The 20129-nt window shown below is 42.4% G+C and overlaps 2 protein-coding genes across 3 annotated transcripts in view; one reads left to right on the top strand and one right to left on the bottom strand.

The window, feature by feature from the left end:
* The first annotated feature begins 869 nt into the window (after positions 1-869).
* On the top strand, positions 870-10922 carry N4BP2L1 (NEDD4 binding protein 2 like 1). Of its 2 annotated transcripts, none has more exons than XM_053386026.1 (5): positions 870-1295; positions 5959-6086; positions 7358-7446; positions 9341-9417; positions 10605-10922. In XM_053386026.1, the coding sequence occupies exons 1-5, from the start codon at positions 1054-1056 to the stop codon at positions 10846-10848; spliced, it is 780 nt and encodes a 259-aa protein (XP_053242001.1). In that variant the 5' UTR covers positions 870-1053; the 3' UTR covers positions 10849-10922. The 2 variants fall into 2 exon arrangements, with proteins under 2 accessions (XP_053242001.1, XP_053242002.1); XM_053386027.1 differs by lacking the exon at positions 870-1295 and adding an exon at positions 1358-1802.
* A 1985-nt stretch (positions 10923-12907) lies between these two features.
* Positions 12908-20129, bottom strand: part of BRCA2 (BRCA2 DNA repair associated) — a 31292-nt gene continuing 24070 nt past the window's right edge. The window contains exons 20-25 of the mRNA XM_053386022.1: positions 19609-19807; positions 16986-17152; positions 16752-16890; positions 15064-15320; positions 13820-13960; positions 12908-13622 (exon numbers count right to left, since the gene is read on the bottom strand). Of these exons, the coding sequence (XP_053241997.1) occupies positions 13206-13622; positions 13820-13960; positions 15064-15320; positions 16752-16890; positions 16986-17152; positions 19609-19807 (1320 nt within the window). The 3' untranslated portion in view covers positions 12908-13205. The remainder of the gene's footprint in view (positions 13623-13819; positions 13961-15063; positions 15321-16751; positions 16891-16985; positions 17153-19608; positions 19808-20129) is intronic.

The raw sequence follows: 20129 nt of genomic DNA, 5'->3' as shown, positions 1-20129 counted from the left end.
CATATTCGTCTCTACAACCACAGCAGCTGCTGCAACCTTCCAACAGTTTAACTTCACCTCCAAAGACACACTTTTCCATTGTCTCCCGAGACGGACAGATGCCAACAACCAACAGCTTCTTTAAACGAGGTGTGTGGAACCTGTGGCCCTTTAGATGTTGTTGAACTACCAAGTCTCCTCAGCCCTAGTAAGTATGGCCAATCGTCGGGTTGACTGCAATCCAGCAACATCACAAGAGCCACGTTAGCCTCTCCTGCTTTAAACAAAAGGGAGGGAAATATATGTGAATATATTGTATAGGTTAGCCACCAGGAGTCAGGAGTTTCTTTTTGGCTTTTTTCTTGTTTAAGAGAGTAAAGTTTTTGTCCAGTTTCCTCTTTGGCGTGCTCTTAAACCTCCCCTAAAAATAAATGGGAGTATAAATGGGAGCACCTTTGTTCTATTTTCTTATGAAGACTCGACTTCATGCCTTTCATGCTTTTTTCTTTTAGCACTATCTAATTGTTTTTGTGTGGGCACTGAGCATATGGGATGTGGCTTCTGAGCACTCCTGGCTAGGCCCACTCCCTAGATGTAGGTGTGTATGACATGCATTTCTAAGAGCCCATAGGTACGCTCTCCCTTATCCATTAGGCCAGGTGTGGAGAACTTTGGCCCACTAGATGTGGCTTAACTAGAACTCCCAGCAGCCCCTGCCAGCACAGCCCACGACTAGGGATGAAGGGGGCTGTAGTTCACCAACTTCTGGAGGGCCAAAGGTTCCCCGCGCCTGGATCTAAAGCCAGCCTTTTTGGTCCTCTGCTCCTGGCTGGAGAAGCAACTGCTGTTTAATCTTTTAATGACTTGGGCTGCAGTCCTACACCTGCGTGCTTGAAAGCGAGCACTATTGCACGAAATGGTTGCTTGCGAGTAGAGCTGCAATGGTGCGGCTCTTCTGGCCGCAAGTGCTCATGGTTTTGAGTTTCGAAACATAGGTATTTTAGTCGTAACCGCAGCTTCCTTCCTCAGCACGCGAGAGCACTTGTTATTGGGACCAAACACTCCTCCGTGTGAATGCGAGGCGCCTGCAAGCAGCGAAGCAAAGAGAGCCGCTGCATCTGGCACGTGTGGGCAACGAACGCTTCTCGCTGCAGGAAAACATTTCCTATCTCTGCAGAGGAGGGCAAGCGCTGCCAGGGGGCCTCAAACCCATGCTCCAAAAAAAGCAAAACAAAACAAAGCGCGGTGCATTATAAGGCTGCATTTCTGTCCTCGCCTCCTCGCCAATGCCATAACACAAAGAAGCACGCCTTGAGGTAAAGAAAGAAGAAGAAAAGGGCAGGGCAGCCTTGTAGGAGAAACCGGAGTCGCGCCGTTTGTGGCTCACGCAGTTCTGCCAGAGGGCCCTGCTTCCCGCTTTGGGGAATTGAACCTTGACTCGACGCGGCTGCTCCCTCGGGGGTGGAGGGAGGCCTGTGAGCGGAACTCGGCTGCTTCAGGCGCCGAGGAGGGGAGCGAGCCCGCGCGGCGCTCTGCCCCTTTGCCCCTAGACGCGCCCGCCTTCGGGGGCGGAGAGAGCCGACTCCGCCCGCGCCCGTCACGAGGAGCCGTGTAAACAGTGTCGGTTCGCAGGCTTCCCGAGGAGGCGGCGGCTGTTGCCTTTCCTCCGCTATGGAGGATAGCCTGGCCCGCGCCTTCGGAGGCCTGAGCCTCCGCCAGCCCCCCGCGCAAGGCAAGGGCCCCCCTCGCAGGAGGCGCCGCTTCAGCAAAAGCCTCTACTTGCTGCGAGGCCTGCCCGGCTCCGGGAAAAGTACTCTGGCCAGGTAAAAAAACAACAACACCCTTCTCCTTTCGAAGGAGAGAGGACGCCTTCAGCTCTCGAGTCGTAAAACGACGGGGACGAAGTCTTGAGCGGGAAAACCGCGCTTTCTCACCTCGAAGCTCCGTGAGGGAGGGTAGACAGGTTGCTCAGCAGGCGCTCTGGACATGCTCAGAGGCTCTTGATCGGCGCGGGAACCCGCGACCATCCAGATGCGTTGAGGATTCTGTGAAAAGCGGGCAAAGCTGGTGGAAGTTGGCGTGCAGAAGCGACTGGAGGGCCTCGGGTCCCCGACGCCACTACCTCTGGTTTTCAGGTTCTTGGCATTCAAGAAGGGTTCTGGGATAAAGAAGCCCTGGCTTCAGCAAAACGCTGCGTGCTCCATGTTGATGGAAAGGGGTGTGGTCAACTTTATTTTTTTCTAGTAGGATTGCTCCTTTGGTCGACATTAGGTAAGGTAAAGGTACCCCTGCCCGTACGGGCCAGTCTTGACAGACTCTAGGGTTGTGCGCCCATCTCACTCAAGAGGCCGGGGGCCAGCGCTGTCCGGAGACACTTCCGGGTCACGTGGCCAGCGTGACATCGCTGCTCTGGCGAGCCAGAGCCGCACACGGAAACGCCGTTTACCTTCCCGCTAGTAAGCGGTCCCTATTTATCTACTTGCACCCGGGGGTGCTTTCGAACTGCTAGGTTGGCAGGCGCTGGGACCGAGCAACGGGAGCGCACCCCGCCACGGGGATTCGAACCGCCGACCTTTCGATCGGCAAGCCCTAGGCGCTGAGGCTTTTACTCACAGCGCCACCCGCTTCCCTGTACTGGCCAATAAAAAAAACACACTGTACTGGCCCGCGTCCCATTAGATAGGCGTATTTCCTTGTCACTGTACCACCATGCATAGCTGTCCACTTTCAGATTTGAAAATAAGGGATCAACAGCCTCACCTGTCCCGGGGACAGTCTACGGGATATCTAACAATCCAGGATAGCAGCGGGAAGCAGCGGGAAACGGCGCTGGAATAAGGGAATTTCCCGCAAAAGGGAAGGTTGACAGCTATGCCACCATGCTGGGAAAAAGCTTTGTCTCTGGGGGTTCAGACGTGCTCCTGCAAGATTGTTCAAGGTACAGGTGCATGTCTGAAACAAGTTGGGGCTGTTCATGGTAGGTCAAGACAGAGCTCCAAGATAGCTCAGGGAAACAAGAAGAGAATTGGTGGGGTGGTGGCTGCTGCTGCTGCCTTCACAGCTGTCACTTCCTCTCTTTTTCTGAGCTGCAGCAGTTTTGTTTTCTTAATTGGTTATCGGTTCCTACCACCAGTGTAACCTTGAGCGATAAGAGCAATTGCCAGTAATTAAATATATTTTCTTTTTGTAAACATATATTTGGTATATTTCCCTGTTTCGACATGAATATTTACCAACGGAAATTTCCCAATCCTCATAGGGCCTTGGTTCAGCTTGATTCTGAGAAAATCAAACAAGATACTTTGGAAGGCAGTCAACATTGCACTGAAAGCACGCACAAAAGAATATCGCTTTGGTTTTAATGACTCTGGATTTTGCCCTCGGTTATCATTTTCTTACGATTAACGGAAGTGGAAAGAACTTTTTTGATCACTTTAAGGAAAACAGCTAGCGCCTTTGTTTTCTTTGTGATGTACCATGTTTTTAATACAGAATTTGAGTGGAGTTAACATCAGAAACCTATAATCAGTATTCAGTACTGTAATATATTTCCTGATGGCTTAAACTAATATAAGCATTTTCCAGCACAGGTAGCTTTCACCAGGGTTCCCTGATTTGTGGCACACAAGCTGCATCCCCCAACCAAGTATTGTAACCTCCCAAGCCAGCAGCAAAAGCAGGAAGCAAATTTATTGAACTCTTAGGAGGGCCTGTTCTACATCACTTTTGGGCTATATGTGGCTTGGTGGGTCACAAACCTCATACTGGATGAAATGAAACAAGACACCAATGACTAACAGCAGGTTTTGCAACTTTTGTAACTTGCACGTTACTAAAGGTAAATTGAGCTGAACTGGAGCACTGTATAATGGTGAGATTCATTTTACTCTTCGTTTCCAAGCACAGGTGTTACGTTGTCTTCGAAGAGCATATAGTTACCATCAAAGGCACAGCTCTTGATTTTCTGCATGAACCTGCTTGGAAATGACTTGTTTTTAATTTCATTGGCTTTCAAAATGTGCTTCTGGCAAGCCAGTCATGGAAACATTGGCTCTGGTTTCACATCTCACTGATTTTAGGAAGTGCAAAAAAAATCTCACTCTATTAGTATGACATGGTTCTGGTTCAACAGAACTGGAGGCATGCTGACTGAAAAGTGAAGGGTGAAGGAAGAGTTAAGCACTTTCCCCTTGCCTCCCTCACCCCCTGGATATTTAGTCTTCTTGTCACATCTCCAGGATAAGGAAGCACAATTTATAGCAAGTGTGAAGAGAAGCATCTGGTCAATGAGGGCAGTATTTTAAAAAATGCACCCGAGAGTTGCACAAAGTCCACAGTAGTATGCATTTTATAAGCAAAGCATATATATTAAACAGTTGGGAGCTTAGAGATAAATGTGACCTGACAGTTCATTTCAGCTTGCTGGCCTCTTTACTCTTTTGATAAATTGAGGCCTGCCTCTGCCATTGCTCAACAAGATAAGGAATTAAGAAATGAAAGTTTGCAGTTCGACTCTTTTTTTTCTAGATCGCTTTTGGCTTAACTCGCTTTGGGAAAGGATTCTTTTATTGTGCTGAGAGATTGCAGATGATACCTTGACATTCCACCTCCAGACATCAAGGCTCCATTGCTACAGCTTTACCTTTTTCAACAAATCTTTCCCATGAGTAGTCTGACATATTCTGTTGTCCTTTACTGTCAAGAGGAAACTTTATGTTAGGGATGGATGGATGTCATTTGTTGATAATATCTTATAAAAGTAGACAAGTTGGGTCTGGATTGAACAGATGCTGCTTCATCCATATCAAAGTGAGTCTAAGTCCAACTGGTTAAGTGCTATAAACTGGTTAAGTGACTGGGTCCTTATCATTCACTGTCCTTTAAAAATATTGTTGTGAACGTAATACATAGATCTGGACTGGGGAACCTATGTCCCTCTGCTGTTGAACTACAACTCCCACCGTTCCTGACCAGTGGCTGTGGCTAATGGGCGTTGGAGTTCAACAACAGCTGGAGGGCTACAGTTTCCTTATTGATGATATAGAGCTTCCCTGCCAGTCATACCCACCTGCACTGGATTTTGCAAAGTTTGCTGTAAAAGGCAGAGTTGAGGACTGCTATCCTGCCCTGAAAGGCTGTGGTCTTAACACTGCACCTGGATGATTGCTCCTTTGCTGTTATAATAGCTCCTCCTTCCCAGGGCAGTATAGGACTAGGAGCAGGAAGAAGAGGAGTTTGGATTTGATATCCCACTTTATCACTACCCGAAGGAGTCTCAAAGCTGCTAGCATTCTCCTTTCCCTTCCTTCCCCACAACAAACACTCTGTGAGGTGAGTGGGGCTGAGAGACTTCAGAGAAGTCTGACTAGCCCAAGGTCACCCAGCAGCTGCACGTGGAGGAGTGGAGACGTGCTGAGACTGAGACTCAAATCCCCATTACGCAGGGGGAGGAGAGAAACATGCATGTTACTTTACAGTCTGAAAAAACTTGGGACCAGGATACATTACAGATCAACCCCCTTGATATGGACCACACCAACCTTTAAGATCTTTCAAGGGGCCCATGCCTCTAAGCATATTGCCACTTGGTGACAACATGGAAGCTGGCAATTTCCATGGTAGCAGCAGCTCCCTGGAACACCCTGGAAATGTCATTGAACGTTGCGTTTTTATTTTAATGCAAACTGCTTAAAGGTGGTTTTTATTTTATTGTATTAAGTGGTATAAAAATCTTATTAATAAATATTTTCTCCTGCAGTAAATGGGGGGGGTTAATTTGCTGGTAATTCAACCCTTGCTTGAATGGTGCTTTATTTTCATTTAACGATTCCTCTAAAAGTGCAGAGGGAACATTTGGGCCCCAGTTAAATTGAAGGGTGGTGGTGGTGGTTAGAAAATGAAAAACTTCACTTCTAGTGGTTATACTAATCCATGTGAAATTTTGACCTTTCCTTCCTTACAATTGTTTGGTCTCAACAGGCAACTGAAACGTGAATTTCCCAGTGCAGTTGTTCTGAGCACTGATGACTACTTCTCTGCAGAGGACGGCACATATGTGTTTGATCCTGATGCTCTAGAAGATGCACATAGATGGAACCAAAAGAGAGGCAAGTACAGCCCTTCCTAGTTTTGTGTATTAGGTTTTGCTTTCTATCTACACCTTGTACTCTTCAGCAGTTTTCTTCTACAAAAAGTTATAGCTGAAGAGAGCCTTGCTGTAAGAGAATGTCTTATTTGTCACACCTGCACTATTCATTTTGCTCAAAATGGCTTTCAGAGTTGATCAAAACATCAATTACTAGTAGTAACAAGGGAATGATTCTATGGAGAAAACAATGAGATGCTATTTAGGGGCTAATGTTTGAGTCTCTAGTTTGGACATGTAGAAAAAATGCATTATAAAAGTTCCTAGCAAACGAATGAAGTGTACAATATATGCTCTATAATCAGTTGGCATTGCTTCCGCTGTCAGATATCTAAAGACAGATTTGTATGCCCTGATAATAAACTTTTAATACTAAAAATATAAGCATGACCACTGCCATTAAATAACAAGAATAACAATAACAACAATAACAACTTGTTTTCACATTTTATTTCTAACTTTGTTGTATCTTCCTCTTGGGTTTGAACAGATTGGTTAAGATTGTGTCAGTCATAGTTTCAGCGGTTCTGATGTTAAATGAAAACATGGATAACTGAAGATTTTCTGGATTAATTGCAGCACTCCAAGAAGGCAGGAGGGGAGCAAGCATGGCGCATGCCTTCACAAGGCTTCTGTATATCTTGTCCCAATAAGCTGAAATAGGTACATTGAAACTGGGCCGTTGTGTGGATTTGCTCACAGCTCCCATGTAAAGATAACTACGTGAAGGAGAAATTTGTTTTCAAAAGTTTTGTGTGACAGTCCACATTTCCATTGTATCTCTAATTTTGTATATGACTGAGCGCATGTTCTTCGTAACGGTTAGTGCAGTGTCTCCTCTGGACGGCACCAGATTTATTATGGAGCCTAGCTATTGCTAGCCACTTTCGACCACCTCTCAGAGGCCAGGTCTGCTGAAGGCACAAATCTTTCCCAGCTTTTACAGCAGCCTGAATTCTTTTATCCAAGACCAGTGTTTCCTTCCCTTGCTTGCAGTGTCTAGTATATTCCTGCCTGACATTAATATGGGTGGAAATCAACAGACTGAAACTAAAGCACATTATGGAGTAAATCCTGTGTCTTCAGAAACACTTGCTCATTACATTCAGCACATCAGTACTTGTTTGTGACACAGCGAATCCCCAAAGGCTTGATTCAGAACATCTGTGTAGGTAACAGGATGGTTTCACTGATTGTCTGGTCTTTTAAAACATTTACATTGTTATGTTACAGCACGTAAAGCCATGAAGAATGGGAAATCCCCAGTTATTATTGATAATACCAACGTCCACGCTTGGGAAATGAAGCCATATGTGATAATGGTAGGGGAAACTGACCTGTTGTGATTCTTAATATTTAGCCATGGGTTCCAGAAATGAGCAGATAATCCTGCTATTTGCTATCAAGAGAGGTGGAAAAATGGGAAGAACTTCTAATGTGCTTAACATTTTTTTCAAACATTAGTTTTATTTCACAGATTTTGTCCAAGCCCTGGAACATTTTGTTGTGCCACAACTGGATTGATTTCTACCCCCTCTTGCTCCCTTCTTCTTTGGGTTCCGTTTAGTCCAGGCATGTACAAAATCCATTTTGGGGGGTTTAATCCAGCCCGCCGGTCGGTTTAATCTGGCCCCTGTGGCAATCTATCTCCTGGTTTAAAATCCTAAAAAAACTCAATAACTTCAATCATAAAAAAAGGTCAGCTATTTCGGTCGGCCCTCACGCATGTTCACTTCATCAAATCTGGCCCTCTTTGAAAAAAGTTTGGGCACCCCTGGTAGTCATTATGTTTTCCTTTCAAGGTTAGGTCACTTAACATTATCTGACTCTTAGAAACCACTAATGGTCCTAATCTTTTGCACAATACGTGGCTGGATGTGCCAGTAAAATGCTGATCTTCCATATGGTCTGGTTTCTATGCCTCAAAGAGCATAGACCATGCAGTCTGTGTGATCAGCTTTCTAATCTTGCATATGAAACTACCTTTTTGCAGAACCAAACCACTGGTTAATCATATTATTGGTTCTGACTGGTGAAAGCTTTCCAAGATACAGCCAGTTGACCAAGAACCATTTAACTAGACATGCCAGGGATCTTCTGCAGGCAAATCATCCTTCAAGTCAGAAAGAGTGTCACTCTCTTTAATCTACATTATATGATTCTTCTTTTCTGAATTGAGCATGCTCTGTAACTCTTAGGTTGCAGGGGGACATGAGTACCCTTCCTCCAGATTGCACTGTTGTTGCTGGGATCCTACTTCTCAAACTGCAGTTAGTGTACGCTTGCCTCCACCTAACATCTGGAGATGGTTTGGTGACTGTGCTGGGAACCTGGTAGGATAGTGCCTATCACTCATAATGAGATGTGCGTTCTGCCCCTGCGTCTGTATAACTTTTGGTATATTTTTGCTGTAGTTCAAAATCGCTTGAAAAAAATCACCTTGGAATCTGACTCTAGAATTAGGTCAGTCTGCTAATTTCCCTTTCTTTGTGTGTGGTTAATATAACTTTGACAGCTTCTAAATTATTAATGAAGCAACTATTTCAGCAGCCATAGCTCATCACCTGTGTTAAGAGCACATAATTTGCTGTACTATTGCATGGCTTTGCTGTTTTTCTTGAGAAGGAATGTTTGTCAGAAGTGGCAATATAGGATAGTGTTGTAAACTGTTGAAATCTTGTTTTCTAACTTACCTTGGCAACCTTTATGTTTAGAGATCTTATGGAATTAAAAGAGGTAAATTATTTTGGACTGCGAGACAGCACAAAATTTTGAGATTTACTGACATGACAAATATGGTATTAATAGTGTGGCCATGTTGTACTGAACTACAGTCTCACTAGAGTTTAAGGCTAATTATACAGTCATACCTCGGGTTCAAGTAGCTTTGGGATAAGTATTTTCAGGTTGCGCACTGCAGTGACCCAGAAGTAACGGAGCGCCTTACTTCCGGGTTTCACCGCTCGCGCATGCGCAGACCGGCAAAATGACGTCACGCATGCGCAGAAGCAGCAAATCGCAACCCGCAGACATGGGTTGCATTCGCTTCTGGATGTGAACGAAGCTCCGGAACGGATCCCATTCGCATCCAGAGGTACCACTGTATATGCTTTATTATACTTTATTTTTATACTTTGTTATGTTGTGCATATGTAAATCATGAAAGGTAGCTTTTTATTGTGACTTGATTACAAATTCAGTACTCTTTCACATCAGGCACTTGAACACAGCTATGAAGTTCTTTTTCGAGAGCCAGATACACACTGGAAATTCAATGTTCGGGAACTAACCAGGTACAGTTTTTTTGCTTATGTTTTTAGCTGCTATGAGAATACAAGTGATACCTGCAACAAAACATTGCACTATAGCATAACCTCTAACAGGAGCTCACCTGTTCAGAATGCCAGCTAGCCATGCCCTCTTGCAGAACATTCTATTCTACCCCTAGATCTGTTCTGCTTTTTCATCTGATGCACCTTTCATTGCTGTGCACCATGGTCAGTCCTTACTGGACTGTTTGGGTTTTTTTGCCTCCTTGGAATTTTTTTAAAGTTCTTCTGCAAAATTTTGGGGTCTGTGGAGCATGCAGATACCTCTGAAGGTGAAGTGATTTCTCCTTTTTGAGGGTCTGTGGCTGGAAAGTCAGTTGCCACGGAGAGAGTTAAGTCAAGAAGGACTGTATTTTATGATCGCAAAAGGTGGGAGTACTATTTATCGTCTTCTCAAAGATAGGAAGAATTCAAAACAGCCAACCATGACATTGCATGGGGTATATAACCTTTTAGGGCATATTACATACACTAACCACCTTTCGGACATGTGTACTGTATTGCAGTCAGGCAGTCTTCAGCATGTTCCCTGCATGATCAACGAGTGGATAGTTGCTCATATATCATTTCTTATCTATCACTTCCCCAGCAATAACTCAATCCCCCCTTTATTCTTTTCCTTGTAAAGCTAGATAGTTTTACACAGCCATCCTGTAACACAAACCACTTCCTTTTCTTGTCATTCTCTTCCTTTATTGACAATCTGCAATTCAAGCAAACAGGGCAATTCTCAATGAGGGATTGTATTTTTTCCTTCATTAATAAAAAATTCCCTCTAGCTCCCTCTTGTACATCTGTGGCACTATTTTGGCTTTCCTTTTGTCAGGACTAATCATCTGTGATAGCTAGTAGATGGATGAGTGGGACCTGCAACAGTGTGTTACAGTGTGGAGGGCTCCACCCTGCGCTATAATCAGTACTGCGCTCCCCATTTTCTCTTTTGCTATTAGAGGGAATAGTTCCCCTTAACCTCTTAGGTCTCATATCCACAATGCTGTTCCAAACCATGAACACACATTAATGGATTAATTTGTGAACTAGGTTGTCATGAAAATGGAAGGAGCAGTTCACATGATTGCTAGTATTCACATGCTGTTTGGATATGTTGCTAACGAAATATACTTACGTATATGTTTACATTTATTCCATAGACGGAATGGCCATGGTGTTCCACGAGAGAAAATACAGAGGATGAAGGAGCAATATGAGCATGATGTTACCTTTCATGATGTGCTTCATTCAGAAGAACCAGCCAGACATTTCAGTAGATCCTATGGCGTTTACGATACTGGTTATTCCCATGTGAACTCAACATTCCCCAACAGAAGAGCTAACAGCAACTCCAGAAATGAAAGATCATTTAGGAGGAGAAATGATTTCTACGAAGTATTTTAGAGTTTTTAATCAAGTTGTATAAAATTTTGTTTTCTACCTTCAGGAATTCTGTGCTTAAAATATTTGTATTTTTCTATTTAGCTAGATTTAGTTCTTAAATCTCTATATATTCTTTTGGAGGTTAAAAACCCTGTTTTAATATTCTTCTGATGCAGATTATATTTCTTCACTCATGTTTACACCTGGCTATTTTATATATATATATATATATATATATATATATATATATATATATATATATGCAGTTTTGACAGGATTACTCACACTTAGGAGTGCAAACATAATGAAGAACCCACAGTAATTTTTAGCAGCAACATAGAAAAGGATCTCCATGTCATTGTGCTCATATACTATGGGGGGGGGCAAGGAATTGGCATCCCTGCGCAGATCGAGCTAATAGTGGTGCTATACAATGTTTGGTCCTGGTAAGGATGCACACAAATGATATTTCATATCATTAGTGTACCATTGCTAATCATAGTATAGTGCAACAGTTAGAACTCCAGTTCCCCTGACTTCCATCAGTTGTTCAGTATACAAGGCTGTGGGAATGTAAATAGATTTCCCTCCGTAAATATTGACACAATAATTAATTTTACAGTATACAAATTTTAAAATGTTAGTTTCTTCTGTACCTAGGTTTTAAAATGTAAGTTTTAGATCTGCATTTCATAGGACCACCTTCTTTTCTACATTCCACATTAATTTAGCTTCATTTTTATGACATTTACCTTCTTTGACACATCTGCTTCTCTGCTTTGCAGTTCACCTCCCTTTTTGAATCATGTATATTTCCTTTCTTGCTGAAACCAATGAGCTTTATTTAGACCCCCATTTGTTGTCATTGCTCACCCTATTTTTTATTACTATGATTCCTGAAACACACACCAAATAGTTTGCAACCGTAGGAACAATTCAGGAACTAATCTTGACAACAGATTAGTTTTTCTCTGCTCCACAGTAAGAGTTGGGTAGTCCTCAATTTCCACTTTGGTAGTAGCATATGCCAAAGGTGGGTAGAGCAAGGAAACCTGCCTAAATTCAGTGGCCATTAGAACTAGAGATTAACTGAAATGAGTGAGTAATTGGCACTCTTGTGACTGTTGTTAACGCTCAGTGCCAAGTGTTATTTGTGTCTTTTTGCAGCCTGCTGGTTTAATTTCTCTAGTCTCTGCGCTTTTTCTCTGCATCTAATTGTTTCCACAGATCAGATACTACTTGGTATATTTGCTTAATCATTCCGTCTAAAAGCTCTTCAAGGGTAGGTACTTATTGAAACTAGTAAAGAGTGATGTAAAATAAGATAGTAGAGTTACAAGCAAGATAACTATCCAATAACTATGTTAACATCAAATGCTTTAAAATTGATTACTGGCTTTAAAAAACAAAACAAATCTAATCTACTTGCATTCCTACAGGGTGTTTCGCCATTAGCCTGATTCAGGTGTTTGTCCTCTCCAATCTAAACAAACATGGGTATGTATGTGCCTCCAAGCCCTGCATCCACTGGACCATATCTTGAGTCCTCCACAAGTTTGAGGGTGAAGGTATGAAAGTGGGGGCCGTTCTCCCTTTGCACAATTGGTTCTAAAATTGCACAAGGAATGGAAACTTGGTTCTTCATACCTTTGCCTTTAAACTCACTGAGGCCTAGTAACACAATAAAGGTGACATAGTGGAAGGATTTTTTTTGTCAGAGTAGCCATACTACCTAACATAGGCTTCTTTACACAAGAGGAGACAAAACACCCAAATAGGCCTATAACAAACATAAGGTTTGTATATTTTGGATATGTTTGGCCTTACATGTTTTTAAAGCTGGCCTCTTTTTTTCTCTTGAACCATTGTGATTGCTATGCAAAAATAAACAGGGGAATCAAATTATATTGACTGCATGTTTTGAACTGGAGTTCTAAAAATATACAGTGCCTTCATTAAAGTTAGTTATTGATGAACTAGTTCCATAACTTTGAATGTGCTTCTGCGCAACATGACAGGATTGTTAAAATTTACAGCCATTCTTACTGGATTCTTCATAATCTATTCAACGGAGCATATATAATTACACTAATCTTTATTCTGAGTTGAAATGAGTAATACACAGACAAGCCTGTACAAAACACTTATAACATTTATAAAGATTGCTTAAATATTTAAATGTACAGGGGCATTTATAAGTACTTTCCTTTGTCTTTGGAATGTCATCTGCACAGCTAATGGAAGTATTTGTTCCATTTGTCTCCTTTGTAGCAGCCTCTCCTTACAGTCCTGCAATATATCTGTTTTACCAGAATATTGGAATTATTCCTTACTAAAAGGCTGACAGGAAGAGCAGTGGGTATGGAATACACACCAAATCAACCTGTATCTTCTGGAAAACTACTTACGAGGGCTTGTGTATTTATCATTGCAAGCTCCTCGTCAGCAACAAAATTATTTTCAAGAGGAGAACCAGTCTCACTAGACCCTCTCAGGGCAGATTTTTTATTATAACATGCTGTTCTCTTCAGTGACTTTTCAAGTTGAGTGCCGGAACTTCGGGGGGGCTGAAATGCCCTTTTCAGAGATGGAGAAATAAATATACAGTTGGTCTTCACTGGTGGTGGGGAAGGTACTCTACTAAGCAGGTCCATTGCTCTTCTTTTCTTACAGTTCTTAGGGGTTTCTTGTAGTTCCGCTGTTTTTGCTGACCCTAGAGATACTGGTGGCTTTGAATCTAGCTTCCCAAGTGACAAAGGACTCTGATGCCATAGTCCACTGCTAGGAGTTACAATCTAATTAAAAGGGGGAAAAAACGTAAGCTTAAATTCTGTCAATGACTACTGCCATTCAAAGACATCTGAACTAATCATTACTCCGCCACCATCCTTGAGGTATTTGTACTTACCTGAGATGGTTAAATATGCTGTCTGATATTTAAGTTGATTATACTGGTAAATATAATCATCATAATAGATTAATAAATACTTACAGAATGTTTATTTCCTGCATCAGATTTCTGAGAAATGGGATCCAAGCCACATTCTTGGGGCAAGTTAAATGTTTGTGGGTCATCTGTTTGTAGCAAATTCATCAGTTTGCATTGTGCATCTTTGCCAAAGCAGCTGCTATTCTGCAGGACAAAAATATATAGGTTTAACTTTTTAAAAAAACCTTTGCTGTTGATTTTTAACATAATGAATATGGTATGCTGTAGATACTCAGGACTGCAATACCTCAAGAACCACCTCTCCCCATATAAACTGACACAGACCCTGAGATCATCATGCGAGGACTTCTTCATGTGCCTCTTCCACGAGAGGTCCAGAAGCTGGCAACGTGAGAACGGGCCTTTTCTGCAGTGGCTTCACATCTGTGGAATGCTCTCCCTAGGCTCAATTTGTGTGGCACCTTCATTATACATCTTTGGGCCTCAGGCAAAAACGCTTCTCTTCAACTAGACCTTCGGCTGATCAACATACTATGTGCTTTCACATGTGTTTTGGGGGGTGTTTCTGGCTTTGTTCTCATTTTTATGCTATGAACTGCCCTTGAGATCTTCAGATGAAGGGCAATACACAAAATGAATGAATGAATGACATTTGATCACTTGGGGAAACTGACCCTATACGTAGATCATATGTATAGTTACAGGCAATGCCTATGTCCAGTGCCAAAAATACTGGCATTCACATTTTGTTGCTTATATAAGCAGCAGATTGGACTGGAGACCAAATCATGCAGACCTCTTCTCCTTGTACAGAATGAACACATGACTAGTGCTTCGCGCATTTCACTACATGGGTGCTTTGGGAAAGCTGGACATCTTGTATGGACAAAACCCCTTATCAAAAAATATGTATGTTTTGGCGACTGCTGCTACTCCTGCCCTAGAAATAGTGTAATGCCTTTTATGACGTTGATAGGTTATTTGGAGGGTGCAGCTGGCATCCTACTTCTGGACAGAGGCTTGTGGTCAGGAACACATTACAACTGTTCCAAACTATTACCTGAGTTTCTATAGCAAATGTCCTTTAATTAGGGCAACTAGAGAAACAGCTTTCACAAAATATTGAATTGTCTTCCACTGGAGACTAGACAAGTAAAAACATTAAATGCTAATTTAGTATGTCTTTTGTTGCAACCAGCCTTTACCATTTGATATACCATGTGTAGAAGGTAACATAATCCCCCCCCCATGCCCTTCAGTGCATTGGATAAGTGACATCAACGTACCTCTACAGTATTTCTCAGTTCATTAAAAAATCCTTGGAGATGACTTTCTTTTGGATTTGAGGAGAATGCAGAAAGGTCTCCAGCAAATAATGTGGGGATGTCTGATCTAAATTCAGGTCGCCACTGAAGGTTGATTGCAGAGATCAACGTAGAAGGAATAATTATGTCATCAATAGCCAGCTGCTTAAGATCTGTATAGATCTGGACTGCTATTAAATGATGATTCTCATCTGACAGATACACCAGTGTAGAGAAAGCTATGTTAGAAATGAAACAAAAAAATTTAACTTCACTTTTAAAATTAAAAATACTAACCTTTAAAAAGTTTACATTTTAACCCTAACAAAACCCAAAAGGTAATTCTGGGGAACTCGAATATAATAGCTTATATACTTTGAGCACTGTATTGGGAAAAGCCTGTAGCCTACTAGAATGAATGCATTAAGCAAGGTGTATCTGACCAGCAGCGTTTCAAGACACAGTACAAGAATCAGGTGAGCTAATTAAAATGCATTAAATAATTGGAAATTTAAAAACCAATTTTAAGCAATTTCTCCTAATGTAGTTCACAGAGGATTGCACAAAGTCTTCCCATTTGTGCAAGAACTTCTACTTGTGCAATGGAACTTCTTCTCCATCATCTCTCCTTGTGTGTCCCTGTGCCCCCCAAATCTGCTCCAGAGGGTTGGGGAGAAGTGGAAATCCTTGTGCAAACAGAACAGCCCTTATTTCCTGAACATACTAACTGGTTCTTTTAACTTTTAAAACATTGTTTCCAACTAAACAGAACTTTTCATACTGCTTAGGAACATAATCAAAAGCCATTTGTTGTTCAACTTACAAGTCTTTTATGCTACAGAATTAGATCCAAATTGGCCCAAGCAACTCAGTACAGAAATAACTGATTTCTGTTTGCCTTTCTCTGCTCATAAAGGTAAAGGGACCCCTGACCATTAGGTCCAGTCGTGACCGACTCTGGGGTTGCAGCACTCATCTTGCTTTATTGGCCGAGGGAGCCGGCGTACAGCTTCTGGGTCATGTGGCCAGAATGACTAAGCCGCTTGTGGCAAACCAGAGCTGCGCATGGAAACGCCGTTTGAAAGGAGGTTAATTGAGATGATAAATATCTAGAGTTTTCTAGAAATTGCTCATAGTTGCTGGGCAGAACAATGTTTACAGATTATAATTTAAAAATAAAAGCACAGTCATACATTTTCAGAATTTGAGAACCGAAAGAATAGCAGATTTCAAGTAGTAACAGGCATAAAAATGAAAGTACAAGATCATCCAAGTGGGGTCACAAAATTATCCTGATGAAATACAGGTTGGTGCTTTCTGGATCTTTGTATGTGTGTTGACTTGCCAATGCTTGGGTCTGATAGGAACTCAAGAATACATAACCTATGGTATTGTATGTAATGCCTGACCTGAAAAGCCACATATTTTTCTCTGGTTTCGGTTCATGATTTCATTTTGAGATTAGATGTTTTGGCTTTAACAAGTCATTTAGGTATGCTTATAAACAGGATTCTAAAACCATACTATAATTGACATGTAAAACAGTAAATCTGATTTCAGTAAAATTCCAATTTAAAAAATCTTTACAAACCCTAATAAGGATTCAGACTGGTAACTTAAATAGGATTCTTTTTAACTCATTATAAATCAGTGCACTAGTCTTAGTATACCTGTTCCTTTTCTTAGAGAAACTATATATCCCACCAAATCCACTTCCGAACAGGTAGGATGGAAAGATGGTTCCAACAGCTTGCTGAATCTCAGGCACTCTCTTGGCCTGTAAACTTGTGACAGGGTTTCTTGAGACACCTAAAGAATTTTGAACAATTGACATTATTATTCATTTATTATAAAGGTTGCTTAAATTTTTAGGTTAAGTCACAATGACAGGCCATAATACTTACTGGCAACTGCAGATACTGAGTTTTCTTGGTAGCTGTTAATTGTATATTGACAGTCTCCAACTTCCCTTTGGATTGGGATGCAGATAATTGGAAGACTCTATACCGACCTCCTTCCCTTAGGAGGGTAAAAATGTCTGAAGATGGGCGCCAGATATTCAATACTACTTCTAAAGATGTAAAATTAAACAATATGTTATCCTTCATCAGCAAGATGGACCACCCAAAGAAGACATGCAGGACCCATGCTGGGTCTTAGTAATCACAATATCCTTTTCTAAATGCTCACAGACCGGCTGTTGAATTACCGTATTTTTCCCTCTATAACACGCAGATTTTTTCTCCTAAAAAGGAAGGGGAAATGTCTGTGCGTGTTATTGAGCGAATGTGTGGACCCTGGAGCCGAAAAAGCAGGCAAAAATCAAATCGCGCTTCATGGAGAAGGGAAACCTGAAAAGAGGAAGCGGCTGCTTTCCTGCATTCTGCCTCAGGGTCTTACTGCCCACCTGCCTCTGTTTCCTTGCTGTGTTTGCTGAAACGGAACAAAGAGCAGGGAAAGCCCCTCCCCTCCAGGCAAGCAGAGGGGAAAGCAGAGTGTCGTTCCTTCTAATTCCTCTCTGTGCTCTGGTGCTGCTGGGGGAGAGGGAGAGAGAGCGGGGGAGGGAGAGAGAGAGGGGGGGAGGGAGAGAGGGGGGGGAGGGGAGAGAGAGGGGGGGGAGGGGAGGGAGAGGGAGAGAGAGAGATGGCTGGCTTGGGTGGGGGGAAACTTTTGCCTTTCTTTCCTCCCTCCCATTAAATCCCTCTCCTGCATTCTTAGCCAGCTGCTTCTCTGCACACCCCTCTCATGTCCCTTCTTTGTTTTTCCTTCGCTCCCCACTTAAAATGTGGTTACAAAGCATAGATCCACATGGATCCTCAGGATCTTTGCATTGGGTCACCCCAAATTCACATCAGATCACATAGCATGTCCATGGCTACAGCCTGCCCCCCCAAAATCATGCACCCACTGTTGCCTGGGGCTGCAATGGTGCAAAAATGTGGTTAAAAAGCATAGATCCACATGGATCCTCAGGATCTTTGCATTGGGTCTCCCCAAATTCACCATCAGATCACATAGCATGTCCATGGCTACAGCCTGCACCAAAAAAATCACGCACCCACTGTTGCCTGGGGCTGCAATGGTGCAAAAATGTGGTTAAAAAGCATGGATCCACAGGGATTCTCAGGATCTTTGCATTGGGTCACCCCAAATTCACCATCAGATCACATGTCTGTGGCCACAGCATGAAGCACAAAAATGATACATCCACTGTTTCATTCAGAATGTTTTTTCCCTTGTTTTCCTCCTCTAAAAACGATGTGCGTGTTATGGTCAGGTGCGTGTTATAGAGCGAAAAATACGGTATCTGTTCTAGGACCTTTGCAGGGAATTGATGTCAAGCTTACTGGTCGGTAGTTACTTGGATCTTCCTTTCCCCCCTTTTTGAAGATGGGGACAACATTTGCCCGCCTCTAGTCTGTAGGGACCTCACCTGTTCTCTAGACAAAGGCTCTGAAGTTACATCCACAAACTCCCTTAGTACCTTTGAATGCAGCTTATCAGGCCCTGGAGATTTTAATTCATTTAAAGTAGCTAGGTGTTCCCTTTCTACCTCTTTTCCTATCTTGGGCTGCAGCTCCCTCCTTACATCATTTAATCTGTTATCAACAGGTTGGGCATCACTTTCCTTTTGGGTGCAGCAGAGGCAAAGTACCGGTAGGTGTTGAGTAGTTCTGCCTTTTTATCTGTCACCCAATAGCATTTCTCCATGTTCCCTATGCAGAGGACCTAGCACTTGCTTGTTCTTCCTCTTACTTTGGACATAGCTGAAGAAATTTCTAACCTCTCTTGCAAGCCTGAGCTCATTCTGACTTTCCCCCTGCAACTGTTGGCTACTTGGGTATACTCCTCCTTTGTGAGTTCCCCTTTCTTCCATTTCTTATACATGCCCTTCTTAACTCTCTGGAAGCTGCTTATGCAGCCACACTGGTTTCCTTAGATGCCTTCCATTTTTCTTTCTTTTTGGTATTGTCTGCATTTGGGGCTTCAAAATTTGTCCTTTTAGAACTCCCATCCTTCTTGGACTCCCTTCTCATTGAGTATTTCTGACCATGGGATCACTCCCAGGAGCTTCTTCAGCTTTTTGAAATTGGCCTTCTTAAAGTCTGAGTGCCTGTCCAACTACACTCAGTTTTCCCTTGCCCCTGTATCCTGAAACCCAGGAGAACATGATCACTTCCTCCCAAGTTTCTGAGCACTTCCACTTCATCAATCAGTTTCCTCCCTATTGGTGAGGACTAGGTCCAAAATAGATGACCCCCTTGTTGGTTCTTCCACCTTCTGGGAAATGAAATTGTCAGCGATGCAATGGAGGAATTTGTCAGACCTTACACTCGTGGCAGAGTTTGAGTTCCAACAGATATTGGGGAAGCTGAAGTCCCCCATGATTACTATTTCTCTCCTTTTTGAATGTTTGGTAATTGGCTCTAGTAAGGCATCATCCAAGTCTTCATACAGTGAATTCAGATAATCATGCAGTGTGAATAATCTAATGTTTAAATCACGAGGATCTCTGGCCTTACTAACCTTTTCTTCTTTCTTCTTCTCTGTAATCCACAATTCGTAGCTTGAGTACGGCGGTTACATCCCTTCTGCAGGAACTGTTTTCCTCCTCAGCAGAATCCACCGCCTTCCTGAATTCGGCTTCTATCTGTGCTTGCTTTTTATCATTTACCATCTGTCTGTGGCTGTTCAAGGCCTTTAACTGCTCCTCACTGAAATAACTCTAAAATCACAACAATAATATGGCTTTGTCCATTACCAAATACGGGGTGGGGTGGGGCTGTAAGCCTTGGTTCTATAAAGACATGTTGAGTTTGTAAAACCAAAAGGTTTTCTTTTTTAGTCTTACCAGAACATCAAAACTCTCAAACAATTATTGTTATTATATCACTGCAATATATTGTTGTTATTATACTGAAACGTATTTACAAATATGAAAAGGAAGTTTCCATCACAGCCACTGAATTTCGACAAACTGCCCCTCACATTTAAAAGAAGCAGCACAAGTGATACTTGACCTTTTCTCTTTCTGGTGTAATATCACA

This window comes from Podarcis raffonei, chromosome 4 (assembly GCF_027172205.1).
Source record: "Podarcis raffonei isolate rPodRaf1 chromosome 4, rPodRaf1.pri, whole genome shotgun sequence".
Lineage (NCBI taxonomy): Eukaryota > Metazoa > Chordata > Lepidosauria > Squamata > Lacertidae > Podarcis > Podarcis raffonei.
Note: the sequence above shows the minus strand (reverse complement) of the source record. Positions and strands in the feature narration are given on the sequence as shown.